This window comes from Gallinula chloropus (assembly GCF_964237585.1).
Source record: "Gallinula chloropus genome assembly, chromosome: 24".
In the NCBI taxonomy this organism is placed as follows: domain Eukaryota; kingdom Metazoa; phylum Chordata; class Aves; order Gruiformes; family Rallidae; genus Gallinula; species Gallinula chloropus.
The window spans coordinates 5,276,724-5,290,269 of record NC_140109.1 but is presented as its reverse complement, the minus strand read 5'-3'; the positions used below and the strand labels follow the sequence as shown (position 1 = coordinate 5,290,269).

The 13,546-nt window shown below is 48.7% G+C and overlaps 1 protein-coding gene across 1 annotated transcript in view; it reads left to right on the top strand.

Moving 5' to 3' along the window:
* Positions 1 to 3,890: 3,890 nt before the first annotated feature.
* Positions 3,891 to 13,546, top strand: part of ETS1 (ETS proto-oncogene 1, transcription factor) — a gene marked incomplete at both ends in the record, with an annotated part of 72,972 nt that continues 63,316 nt past the window's right edge. Inside the window, 3 exon segments of the mRNA XM_084274995.1 lie at positions 3,891 to 3,929; positions 3,931 to 3,937; positions 11,640 to 11,722. Of these exon segments, the coding sequence (XP_084131121.1) occupies positions 3,891 to 3,929; positions 3,931 to 3,937; positions 11,640 to 11,722 (129 nt within the window).

The window sequence follows — 13,546 nt, the reverse complement described above, 5'->3', positions numbered from 1 at the left end:
ATCCTTGAGCTCCATACAAGGAGGAGATTAATGGGGCGTTTGTCCCTGGCCCGTTGGGCAGAAGGGATGAGCTCTGGCCATGCCTCTGGTTTGCTTTCCAGGCCAGGGAGTGACAGAAAGCCTCAGCACCTGGAGACCAGATGTTCACAGCTCTTGGTGGACCACTGCTGAAGCATCTGGGGCACAGGCTGTGTGTCATTGCCTTGATTTTTGAGGAGGGGCAGGAGGGAATGCTGTCACAGCCTCGGCAAACCTGCCACAATATTTACAAGCATGGACAGCTCTGTGATCTGGCTGTATCACCTTCTGTCAGGGCAAACAGTGGCTGAGAAAGTCACCCCTCCCAAAAGCCCCTTTCTTTGCTCCCTGCTACTGGGGTCAGCGTGTGACACCAACTGAAAGCAGACTTGGGGTGGTTTTTATCAGTCCCCACTCCATTTTTCCAGTGTAATATGGAAATGATGGTACTTAGAGATCCATAAAGGGATGTGGAAGTTTATTGCGTGCAGCTTTTCACCCTTAGCGGCTTATGATCCTCAAGCAGGAGCTTTATCTGCAGGAGCTTGCGGATCTGCAGGATCTCTCTCTGGAAAGTAAGCTGGCAGCTACAAGTGGGTGAATCACAGTAGGTGAAACTCAGAGCACTCTGGCTGTGATGAATTTTGCCCAGAGTGATCCGTGTTCACTCCCCAGCTCCAGGATACAAACCACGACCCTCTGGAGTCAAAGCCTCCATCAGTACGATGTTACCTTTGTTTTCCATCCATTCCTTGAGCTGTGAAATGGTCATAAGGATTTCTTAAGTGCCTAAGGACACAATCTACAGGCGGACCAGGCAGGGTTAGGCTGTGGTTGGACTCAATGATCTTAAGGGTCTCTTCCAACCCAGGTGATTCTATGACTCTCTGACTGGGAAAGGGACTGCTCCTGCTGACACCTTTCTCAGCACCTCCCAGGTGCTGTGGACACATGACCCCCTAAATTTCAGCAGCCTACCAGGGCGCAACCCTTGAAACATCCACGAGACATCTCAGACCCAGTAAAAACCCATTAATAACTGCTTCAGTGAAACATTAAGGAATTGTTTTATTTCTTTACGAGTGCAAAGAAAATCCAAACCATCTGAAATGGAAAGTACTTCCCGACGGGCGACGGCTTGACGATAAATCCCACAAACTACCCGAAACTGAACCCAATTTTTATCTCGGGAGCCGAAGCAACTCGCTTAGGTGACTGATGCAAACCCGACTGATGCAAACCCACCCACCCACCCCCCTCCCCAGCCCCTGAAACCAGGCGGCCACGTGCAAACGGAGCGAGGTGATCTGCACGCAGCAGACACCGCGTAGAGGAACAGCCCAAGCCAGAAGCCTCGTGGCTCTGCAGGCGTGCAGTTGATTGGACAGCCATAACACAGAGGCTATTAATATATAGATTATCGTATCGGAAGAGCCGTCGGCTGCAGAGCAAAGCATCCAGCCCAAGGAAAGACATCTTGTTCGCAGCTGCCGGCGGGGTTATCCTGCAGCCTCGCCAAGAGTTGCCCAGATAAAAATTGATTGCTGGATGCATTCCACTCCTTTGGCGCTCAGACGTGACCGAGCCTTTGTAGCAAAGCCCAGGAGGCTGGAAACCTTCCCGAGAAGATGGGAACCCTGTAAATAATTTCCGGCGTTAAAATAGCTACAGGAGCCATCCCTGCCTTACGGCTGCGAGTTCAACAGGTAACGTATATTCGGGTCACCTGTAGCTGTGTGGTTTTAAGCTAAGGCCAGGGCCCAAGGAGAGATTCCTTCTCCATTTAGGAGGTTGAGAAAAATCCTCAAAGGGCCTGTTAATAGTTTTAAGTGCATAAATGTCGGGGTTTTCTTCTTACTGTGCGTATTTGAGTGATCTCCTGGACCTGGGGGCTAAAGGGGGGTGTGAAGAATGGGAGAGACCTTTCTGCTTGTGGACACCAGTTTTGCAATTTGATTTCTCTGGGAAGCATTAGATAAAATGCCTACTGATACCTCCATCCCTGGAGGTGTTCAAGGCCAGGTTGGATGGGGCCCTGGGTGACCTTGTGTAGGCCTGGCAGTTGGTGGCCCTACCTGTGGCAGGGGGGTTGGAGCTCTGTGATCCTTGGGGTCCTTTCCAACCCAGACCAGTTTATGATTCTATGATTCTATGATTAGGCAGCAGTAGGGTACCATGGAAGCCGCATGCAGGCAGAAATCATCCACGTGATGATAATAAATACAGCTCTGGTCTGCACTTTGCTAATGTCCACTTAGCTGAGAGTATCCAGAATACCCAGTTTTGGACTGGGAAAGGGTGTTATTTCTCTCCCCAGACTGGCCAGTGCTTCAGCCTGGATTTCCAGTGACGGTGCTTGGATGGACATGCTGCATTCTTTCTATCATGAGGATGCCACAAACTTCCCTAAAAAATAAACCCCAGACACTTCTGCAAGTATCTCAGCAAGCAGAATCTTAAAGTGTTGATGCAGCAACAGCTGAGTCCCTTATTGCTGCCTCCTCTTTCTTTTCCTGTTGTCTTACAGTTTGCTGTTAGGATTTCCAGGGAAAATCACAGCAGCTCTTCCCAGCCTCTCATTTGGCTCAATATGTCCCCAGAAGATCACATATGTAACCCTCTGTGTTTGGGCTTTGCCCTGCTCCTGGGGCTGCTGGCAGGGGTTCAACCCGAGCGGTGGCTCAAGAAGGCGGGGTGATGGGGATCTGTGCTGGAGCCAGGGAGGATTTTTTCAGCCTGGAGCCCTCTCCTGGAGGAAAAATCAGCTCTGCTGCCTGGAGAGTGAGAGTAGGAGAGGCAGGACGGGCGCATCCTCCTGCATCCAGGATCTGAGGGGTAGCGCTGGGGCTTCAGAGGTCCCCAGCCAGGATGGAAGGGTCGGGCAGACTGGGCAGAGGGTGGCAGAGGGGTTCAAGGAGGACAGTCCCAGGTCCTGCACTCTCACAGCACAGCAGGGGATTTACACCAAGGTTTTTGGAGTGCAACCTGTGTTTCTGCCCCCATCCCTTTTCCTACCCAGCCCTTCTCCCCAGAGACTCCCTGGTCTCCTTTAGCATCTGCGTTAAAAGCAGCTTTTGGGGTGATGCAGCTTGGCACCATCCACCTCTATCAAGAGGAGGGGGCTGAACCAGTGGCTCCCAGTGCTGCCCAGTCATCTCCCCTCCCTAGTGCCATGTGTAAGGGGAGACTGCTTCAGCCTTTATGCTTTTAAAAGCAAGCAGCAGCTAGCATGGCTTTTTTTTTTGTGCCAGAGGCACATGGTAAGGGGATTTAGGGTATGCTATGGGGATGGATCCTTCCCAGGGGTGGGGGTAAGGCAGGCACCAGAAAATGCAGGGCTCTGGAGCCAGCGATGCTCTGGGATATACCGGGAAGCTGGAGGTGCCCAGGGGACTTTTTAGGAGGAAACAGCAATTTCTGCCATTAGGCACCTCCTGGCAGAGGCAGCAGCTGAGCTGGGGTTGGGGGATCGGGGCTGGATAAACCTCTCCCTGGTCATGCTCTATGTGCCTTTTCTTTTAGTCACCACACAGGAATAAGGATTTTGGGGGGGGGGCCCAAGTAACACATTACAGAGCACAGCAGCCCTAAAGGCCACCACCACAGCCCAGCATCCCGCACTGAGGGTGGCGGGGCAGGGGTGGGGGGGCTGACAGGAGTTTCCCCCTCCCTCCCTCCTTCCTTCCAATAACCACCTCCAACCAACCTTATTTCTTAATTCCCACCGGTGCAACATCTCTCAGAGGTGGCTTTTTCCTGGCTGGCGGTGACCGCCGAAGCGTGAGCAGCGTGAAACTCGCCTTTCCCACCGCTCTGGATGCGGGGCTGACCACTCCCCCTCCCTTTGAATAGGCAGCCCTGCTGCAAACACTATGGTATTTCCATCCTCTCCAGCTCCAGCGCGGAGGATAAGCACCAGGTAGTTGGAAAGAGATCGGAGACAAGTGTGGGAAGCCGTGGAGGACATAAGCTTTTCCCTTGGTCTTTCAGCTAAGTAGTAAGTGGCGGTGGGGAGAGAGTTTCTTTAAACTCTTTTGTGGGTTGTAGGTACCTGTGTTCATTTTCAGGACATCTAAGATTTGTTTTGCTGGGGATTTACTGACTCCGTTTCCAGTTAAACCCAGTAACCGATTCATGTGTTTGCTAACAGTACTGGAGGGTCTTATATAAATGCCTGGGGTGGTGAAACCCTTGAAAAATACCTATATTTTAGAGAGATTGTATAAATTTTTAATGTATATTTAGTAGAATATTATTATTTTCCTCATCTAGGAAGAAGGCGACGCCTTGGCATTATTACAGTGGATTCAATTTGTAGTTCCTTTTATGTTTTGAGTTGCATTTTAGTTTGGAGGGGAGGGGGAATCTGGGTTTTTTTCATTGTGGGGCAGGGGGAGAAGCAAAGTGCCCAGGTTGGGATGCTCACTCAGCTCCCTCCAGCCCTGGCACAGACAGACAAGGAGTGTGGAGCCCCTCAGATCGGGGCTGATTCCTGCCTTTGGGGGTCTGTAAGGGGTTAGCTGCCACACCTCTGGGTGTTTTCAAGAGTGATGGCATCCCCCAAAGGGCAGAAGGTGTCAGGGGTGCCAGCATTGAGGCTTTTTGGGAGGGATTAGAGCCCTGGGTTTGACAGCGGCGGGGATGTGCTGCCACGGCGCTGCCATTCCTTGGGAAGGGCACAATCCTGCACCCCTCACCCAGCCAAAAATAAGAGCCAGCGGGAGTTACGAGCCCCTGAGGAGCACAGCCAAGGCCTTCCCCCTTTCCATTAGTCTCTAAATCATCGCTTTGCATGTGGCCACTCACTCGGTATTACAGTTACCATCAACTTCCCATCCTGTGCTGTCAACTGACACCTTTGGGGGCTGCGGGCTGGGTCCAGAGCGGTTTCCTGCTCACGGGCTATTCACGCTGCCACTAATCCAGCTGGCTGTTTTAAGCTCCCCCCTGCCTGTCATGTGAAAAAATCAGAGGTTTTGGGGGGGTAAGCAAGCCAGACATTTTCACTTTGGGCATCAAGGAGCAGCGGCACCGCTCGCCCAGCAGCTGGGGGTTGTGTGGAAGCCTCCCATGCATTTCGGGCACCCGGTGTTGGGACTTGTATGTGTGTGTCCCCTTGTCCCTCAGCTTCGCCGCTGAGGTTCAGGGTACTGAGTGCTCCTCCAAGTCAGAAAACACCCCGGTGCTGCATTCCTCTCTATACACCTGGCAAGTCAAGGCAGAGAGAAATGAGAGGGAACCTAATTTTCTGAAGGGGGTTGGATGGAGAGAGGTGCTAAGTGGGATTTTCAGAGCACCAGCAGATCTGGGCAGGCTGGTCCCAAGCATCCTGCTGGAGGTCATGCAAGGAGCCAGGAGCAAAACTCAGACTTACAGCTGGGCTGTCAATCCTGGACTAAGACCCCTTAGCCCCGAGACAGGTTGGGTTCTCTGAGATGGGGAACGGGTTCTCCTCGCAGGGCCACATCCTTCCCTGGTCCAGGGGATCCCTCTCTGAACAGCAGGAAACTCATCTAGTTCTTTCTCCTTTTGCTTTGCCCTAGCTGAGGATCTGGCCCCTGACGTGGTGCTCTGAGTCTATTATTTCACGGAGGGAAATTCATGAGTGAAAGAACAGATGACCTAATTAACACCCCTCCCACCTCCCCATCCCCCCCTTCATTCACATCTTCCTGTAATTGCAAGTAGCTGCTAGGATCCAAGAGAGAGCAGCACGATTTCATGGCAACAGCCTCTCTTGTTTCTCACCCCACCTAAACCCCTCTCTTTGCCGTGACCCATCTCGCTGTAGGTCTGGTGGTGCTATTGATGGTGCCATTAATTTAACTTAATTATAAAACAGCAACTGAGTGATAGATGAATGAACCAGGTAAAGAAGAAGCCTAAAGCAGAAAGCAATTTACTTGCATGAGGAACAAGGGCTCAGGGGGGCTCTCTATGTGTGTATATGAGACTGCTCCAAACCTTAACCATCCCGGCACCATCCCAGGAGCACCGTCACCCATCCCAGCTAGAGTTTGTCCAGCCAAATGGGAAGGCTCTCAGGGTAGCATCCTATCTCCTTCAGACTACTGAATAAAAGGAAGGGCACAGTGTTAAAGCAGAAAGTGATGTGCTGTCAAGCAGCAACCTCTCCTTCCCACATCGTACCCAGAAATGGTGTGGGCAAACCTTACTGCAACGCTACTCCGACTGCGATCACCGCCGTGTAGCTAAGAGAGAGGGCTCAGCCACTCAGTGTCTTACTCTTGTTTTTCCCCTGTGACCTCAGCCAAATCGTTTAATCTCTTGGAGTATTTTCTGAGGATGCTGAGTTATATATTGCTCTATTTACCATAGCATTGCTATTTACTGCCCTGCCAGGCTTCCCTTTGGTAAATCAGGAGTTATCTGCTAAGTTTTGAAACCCTACGTAGCAAAGGTGGGGTCCCCTGATACGAAAAGGGGGGCAGGAGGTGGCCAATCTGTTAGAAAGCAGAGTTTGCACACAGGCAGCAGGAGAAGCACTGCTGGGTTCTGTTGCTCATGTTCCTGCATTAGGGACGCTCCTTTTATTTTAAGCTGGTGCCAGGGTTTGATGAATTGGACGAGGTTTTTAACATGCCAACAGATCAACAAACACTCTTTCCCCTGAGGACTGAATTGGCAGGCGGCCTGGAAAGTGCCAGGAATTCAAGGGTTAAAACCTTGCGGAAGAATGTCATTTCCACGAGCTCTTTTTCCCCACCCCCTCAAAGATGATAAATTATTACTTGATGCAAAAAATAAAATGGCTATCACTGAGCAGCTTTGGGGCAGTGGAGGATGGTCGTGTTGAAGGCGCTGCTTCTCATTTTTAAAGTCATCATTTACGTTCCTGAAGCCAGAATTACTTTGATGGGCTTGCTGATGTCACCCCATCCTCCTGCCTTCCCATCTAACTCCCCCTGAGTGGGAAGACAGAGATGGCAGCTGCTGGTCTTGACTGTGCTATGGGAAAGTCACTGTGGTCTCAGTCCCCTTTCCTTAAAACAATGTAATATGAAACTGCTGCATGAGAATATTGTGCAGAGTCTTCATATCTCCAATGGACAAAGTTTGCTTTGTTTTAATGTATATTTTGAACTCCTTCCTAATTTCAGCGTGGGGGTGTGTGTTAATCATGAGGACAAACAGCTTTTCCCTTTTTCAACCAAGCTCGCTAATTCACTTTAAAAAAACCCCACAACCCAACCCAACCCACCATGCTCTTGTAAAAAAGGAGGGCTGGATGGTGAAATGAAATTAAAATTCTAATTTAGAAATGACCCAAGAGTCTAATAGCTTGATCAAGTCCCAAAATAAATGCTGCTTCTCCCACACATGTTTTCACAATAAGACAGGAATAATAAGAGCAAACAATAAGACAGAAGTCAAGCTGTTAAGTCATTAAGGATTTTACCAAATGGCTCCGATTCCCCTCTATTTATTAACAGGCCTGGGCAAGCTGTGGATCTTGATTATCTTGGTGTAAATCTGCAGTGATTTCCTTAATATCAGCCAAGATACCTGCCACGAAGAGCACTAGTGTTGAATTCAGTTCAGCTGCAAGCTCCTGGGCAGTCATTAAAGCTCTCGAACGGCGTCCGAGGGGAGGAGAGGAACTATTTAGGCTCTTATTAGAGGAAGCTAAAGAGAAGAAAAATATCACTCAAACATCAGGGAAACTTGCTGACAGTGAGAGATGTTTTGGGCTGTGAAGTAGTTTCCTATGGGAAGTGGTGGAAGTTCTGTTAAAATTAGCCTGGACAAAGCACAGCAGAGTTCCCTTTCTGCTGTCATCTCACCTCCCATTGCTGGCTCATACCTGTTTTTCCAGAGCACAGTTATATTCATACACAGAATCTGCAGGGCTTGTCTTCCAAGGTCCCTTTTCCCAGCCTAGAGTCTGCCTGTCTCTGTCATTTAAGTGTGGTCACCTGCAAAACCCACATCAGGCTGGGGGACTGAGCTAACATGCGTTGGAGTTGGACTCGTCTTGGGCAGGGATGGGGGTGCAAATGGTTGCTGAGGTTGCTCTGAATTTCTCACAGGTTTTAACAGGACAGCTTGCAGGGGTGGAGAAACCAAAAAGCAAACTGTCCTTGCTAGGATTTTTTTGGAGGCGCTGTCTAGAGATCGGCTTTGCACCCAGTCTTATTACTGGTGAGCTTATTAATGTTTTGGGTGACCTTATTAATGTTTATAAATATGTGAAGGGTGATAGGCAGGAGGATGGAGCCAGGCTCTGCTCAGGGATGGCCAGTGATAGGACAAGGTGTGCAAGTTGGAGCATAGGAAGTTCCAGGAGAAACCTTTTCCCTGTGAGGGTGATGGAGTGCTGGGACAGGCTGGGGAGTCTCCTCTGGAGACATTCAAACACCACCTGGACGTGTTCCTGTGGGATTTAGTCTGGGTGATCCTGCTCTGGCAGGGGGGTGGGACTGGATGATCTTTCAAGGTCTCTTCCAACTCCTAACCTTCTTGGATTCTGCAAATCTATGCTTCTGTGATAGGCTTTATTTCATGAAGCCTTGTCCTGGGTGTCAGGATGGGTTTAGTGCTTCTCCTGTGACCCAAGCACATGCTGCTTCAGGCATCAACGTGTGGTACTTTGCTGGAAGGTTCAGCTGGCAACGGCATCCTGAGAAAGATGCAAATGACATTCAGCGAGGCATGAAAGCGGTTCTTGAGAACCGGTGCGCCTTAGGTGGCTTGATCAAAGAGAGCAAAAAAAAACAAAACCCAACCCAAGAAAAAAAAACCCCAACCCCAAAAACCTAAGCCCCAACTGCCTATTGCACAAGCTGCAGAGCAGGAACAAGAGCTGCTGCTCTAACTTCAGCACCGTATGCTGACGGACACGTGTGTGTCATCGAAACGAGCTGGATCACCCTGGAGGTGTCTCTGTCTTGCAGCATCTGTCTTGCTCTGGTGCAGTTTGGCACCGTTACCCTTTACCCCAGAGCAAGAAGAGCAGCTTGTGTTAGCGTGAGATGATTTCCACTCATTGAAGGTCAAGTTTGTTGAGCTTTTTTTATTTTTTTAAACCCAGCTGCCATGAGATGGAAGCGAATGTGTTTTAACGCCTAGTCAGAGCACGCCGGTGGGGTGTGCAGAGATGCTGAGATTAGTTAAAGCTTCTCAGCCGCAGTAACTTGCAGTGTGAGTGTTTCTGGGTTGCTCCAAGCACAAAGAGAAACAGGCTCTTCGTTTGTTCACCCCGTAGGTAGCTCCCAGCCTTTGTGTAATAAAAAATAGGTGGTCAGGGTTGGGTTTTTTTTGGGTGGTTTTGTGTTGGGGTTTTGGGTTTGGTTTTTTTTTTTTTTTTTCCAAAAATAATGCTGGTGTTAGAGCACAAGTCAGTAATAACAAGCAGGAAATGATGATGATAATTTAATCCGTGTACACATGCAGGTGTTTCACATTTGGCCATTGCCATTAGTCACAGGGTGCGGTGGGAGATGCTGGCCCTGTTTGCTGAAGTGGTGAGTGAGTGAGGCACAGCTGAAACCAGCTCTGACCTTCACCTCGAGTTTTACTAACCACTGGCTAACCCCCCCCCCCTCCACTGCTCCCTAGCCCTGTGAGCAGGGAAGGAGCAGAGAGGAGATTGGGAGGGGGGTCCCAGTGCCTCCAGGAGCTATTGGTGGGTATGGTGTGGAAGCAGATGCTGAAGGTAACGTGGTCAGGCTGGTTCTGTCTGGAGGATGACTCGGAGGAGCGTTTGCATCTGCAGCAGTTACAGCCAGTAGCATGGGAGGGCTGCAGAAATCAAAAGGGAGGTGTTTGAGAGGAGCTGGAGCTGCTGTGTCCTCACAGAGGTTAAAGCAGTGGCGGCTCTTCCGTCTCACAGGCTGTGCTGCGTATCAGGAGGATGAAAATAGCCATTCCCCTTGGCTCCAAGTCATATCCTGCCTGAGCCAGCCCTCCAGAGCCCAGGCTTTGCTTTTTCCTCCTGCCTTTCCTCTAAGTCATATTCCCCAAAACACAGAGAGTGCACCAGCCCTGCATCTTCCTCCGTCTGTTTTAAAAGAGAGGGGGAGAAACATCTCCATATGTGAAAACAGAGCCAGATCACAGCATCAAAATGGGCTCATAGATGATTAAAAAGTATGGCTAATGAAAGGCATGGGTAGAAGGACCAGCTCAGAGGAGTACATCCCATGAAACAATGGTGTGCTCCTGTGGGCTGAGGTGAATGAAGGAAAGGAAACCATCCAGAGGGATCTTGACAGGCTTGAAAGGTGGTCCCTGGTGAACTTAATGAGGTTCAACACAGCAAAGTGTTTGCACTTGGGCTGGAGGAATCCCAGACATAGATACAGACTGGGAGAAGAGTTCCTTGAGAGTAGCCCTGCTGAGAAGGACCTGGGGGTTCTGGTGGACGAGAAACTTCATTCACATGAGCCAGCAGTGTGCTCTTGCAGCTCAGAAAGTCAATGGTATCCTGGGCTCCATAAGAAGAAGGGTGGCCAGTAGGGATATGGAGGTGATTGTCCCTCTCTGCTCTGCTCTTGTGAGGCCCCAGCTGGAGTCCTGTGTCCAGAGCTGGGGCCCCCAATGAAAGAAAGATGTGGGACTGGTGGAGAGAGTTCAGAGGAGGCCATGAGGATGGTCAGAGGGCTGGAGCAGCTCCCCTACGAAGAGAGGCTGATGGAGCTGGGCTTGTTCAGCCTAGAGAAGAGAAGGCTGCGGGGGGACCTCATTGCAGCCTTCCAGTCCCTGAAGGGAGCAGAGGAACAGGAGGGGAATCAGCTTTTTAAAAGGGTAGATAAAGGCAGGACAAGGGGGATGGAGTGAAGCTGAAGGAGATGAGATATTAGGGGGAAGTACTTTACAGAGAGAGTGGTGAGGGGCTGGAAGGGGCTGCCCAGAGAGGGGGTGGGTGCTCCATCCCTGGGGGTGTTCAAAGACAGGTTGGATGGGTCCCTGGGCAACCTTGTGTAGCTCCAGGCCTGGAGGTTGGTGTCCCTGCCTGTGACAGGGGGGTTGGAGCTCTGTGATCCTTGGGGTCCCTTCTGACCCAGACCAGTCTGTGATTCTCCGATTGCTGCGCTGCTAATTACTCAGGAATATAAACATGAGTCTCAGCGGTGCAAAGAAGGGCTTTAGTGAGGGGAGGTGGAAGCTCATGCAGGGAGAGAGAAGGTGTCTCTTGAAACCAGAGAGAGCCTTTGTGAAACAGATTGGTTTTGACAAAACTTCAACAGGAAAGGTGTTGATCTCAACAAACAGGCAGGGGGGGGGGGTTTTTGGGTTAAAAGAAAAAAAAATTGGCAACAATTTCCCACCGATTCCACAGCAAAGGAAACATGATCTCATCTTCCCCCGGCGCAGCTCCATTAGCTTCCAGGTGATAATTCATTCACCATTGTCAGACTCTCATCAGTTTACAGTAATGGAGCCTTGTGTTTTGCTTTGTTGATACAACACATCTAATCGCACTATCTGATATTAACACAGATATTTTTCCTCTCAGCTTTTCCAGCTTAAACTCATTCAGATGCTAGCCTGATCCTAGCTTTACATGGCTGGGGCAAAGCACAGCTTTAGCTGATGCTGAACAATTTGTTTTCAGCTTTCTGCAGCAGGCCATCTAACGTCCATCTCCATTTCTGCAGGCACCTCTGAGATGATGAGCTACTATATGGACACAACCATCGGCAGCACAGCACCTTACCCATTGGCTCGCCCTGGAGTGATGGTAAGAAAGGAGTTTGGGTTGGTTTTCCATTCCTAGGAGTGGGTTTTCTCTTTGGTTGCCATGACTTTGGCCAGCCCACCCACTGACACTGCTTGATGTTGACTGCTAAATCATTTTAAGGTTCCATGTAGTTCAGAGCAGTGTCTGTATACCAAGTGTTTACCAGGAGCTTATCTGAGCTGCTGGAGCTTACAAACCTCAACTGGAAATAGGATGGCTGCATCGGATTTCCTGTGCTTGTGTTTGGAGGAGGATTGTTAGGGTAACCATTGTCCCAGAGCCTCCACTCCCGGCGCTGACCTTCACCTGAGTGCAGCGGGATCAGCACAAAGCAGATCAGGCTTCAGTTGGTCTGGTTGGAGTTATCAGATGATTGTGGTCGTCCCTCTCCCAAGCCAGCTCCTTTCTGCCTGTGCTGCTGATGGGTGCTTATGTACAATATATGTTAGAGTGTGATCCTGAGCACTCCCATGCCAGCAGCTGTGGGACAGGTTTGACAGCGTGTCAACCCTTATTTAGAGAAATCACATCAATAGATGTTTGGGCAGTGTTAGAGATCCTAGGCAGGGCTAGATGAAGGCTGTGACACTGAGCTGAGACACCAGGCCACACAGAAAGCTTGCTAGAAAGCAAAATTTTCACTGAATTAGGAAGAAAAGACCACTCTGACACATGGATTATTTGTAACATAGCTTGATATTATCCCCTTAAATGGGTCCAAGCACACATTTGGCTTTTAAATATTGATTGGAAATTATGCAAAACTATTTCCCTGAAGGGAAAAGGTAATAATAATAACAACAATAATAATAGCAATAATAATAGCAATAATAATAGCAATAATAATAGCAATAATAATAGCAATAATAATAATAATAATAATAATAATAATAACAACAACAACAACAACAACAACAACAACAACAGAAACATAGAAATAATAATAAATTGAAACGTCCTGATATTATCTGTATATATGTATATGTTATCCTCATACATAGAGGTATTCTTGTATATGTACCTTACATCATATCATATCATATTGATATACACCTATGTATATATGGTAAATCTGTAGATAAGGTACACAACACACACATGTATGTACACAATATACATACATATTTATAAATATATGTGTGAAATAGCTACGTGTAAAATAAAATTAAGATTATATCCTAGGATTATTTCTACATATGCTTTTATACACTTACTTATAATGTCAAAATATAACTGTATATGCAATAAAAACCTGTGTTGTATATGACAAGTATATGCTAGGATTACATATGTGTGTGTACACATGCATATATCATACATGCAGTCAGTACATGTATATACATGTACTGAGTACTCTCTGTAAGCATATAGTGATAGTATATTATGTAATATACATGCAATAATACTTAAATTAATATAAGGCTACACATATGTGTATGTACTTCATGTGTGCATATCACACATGTATATACATGTGTATGCATATATGTCTGTGGACATGCAAATACAAATAAAGCAAATCTAAAGATAAACATATGTATGAACCTAATAATCACAAATAATTCCAATCTAAGAGGAATATATGGCTTGCCTCAGGTGCCACCAGCATGGGGCTGAGCTCCCTTATGGCGCCAGGGCTGTTACCTGGGCAGGGCTGCAGCCTCTCCACTGCCTCACAGACACCCCCCCCCTTCCAATTATGGGGGGCTGTGGGACCTCCTGCCTCATGCTGCCAAAAAATAACAGTCTGGCTGGTGGGGCTGAAGCAACCCCCCTCTCATGGAAGGTGCTGTCCCCACGGCTGAGCCTAAGGAGGATCCCTTC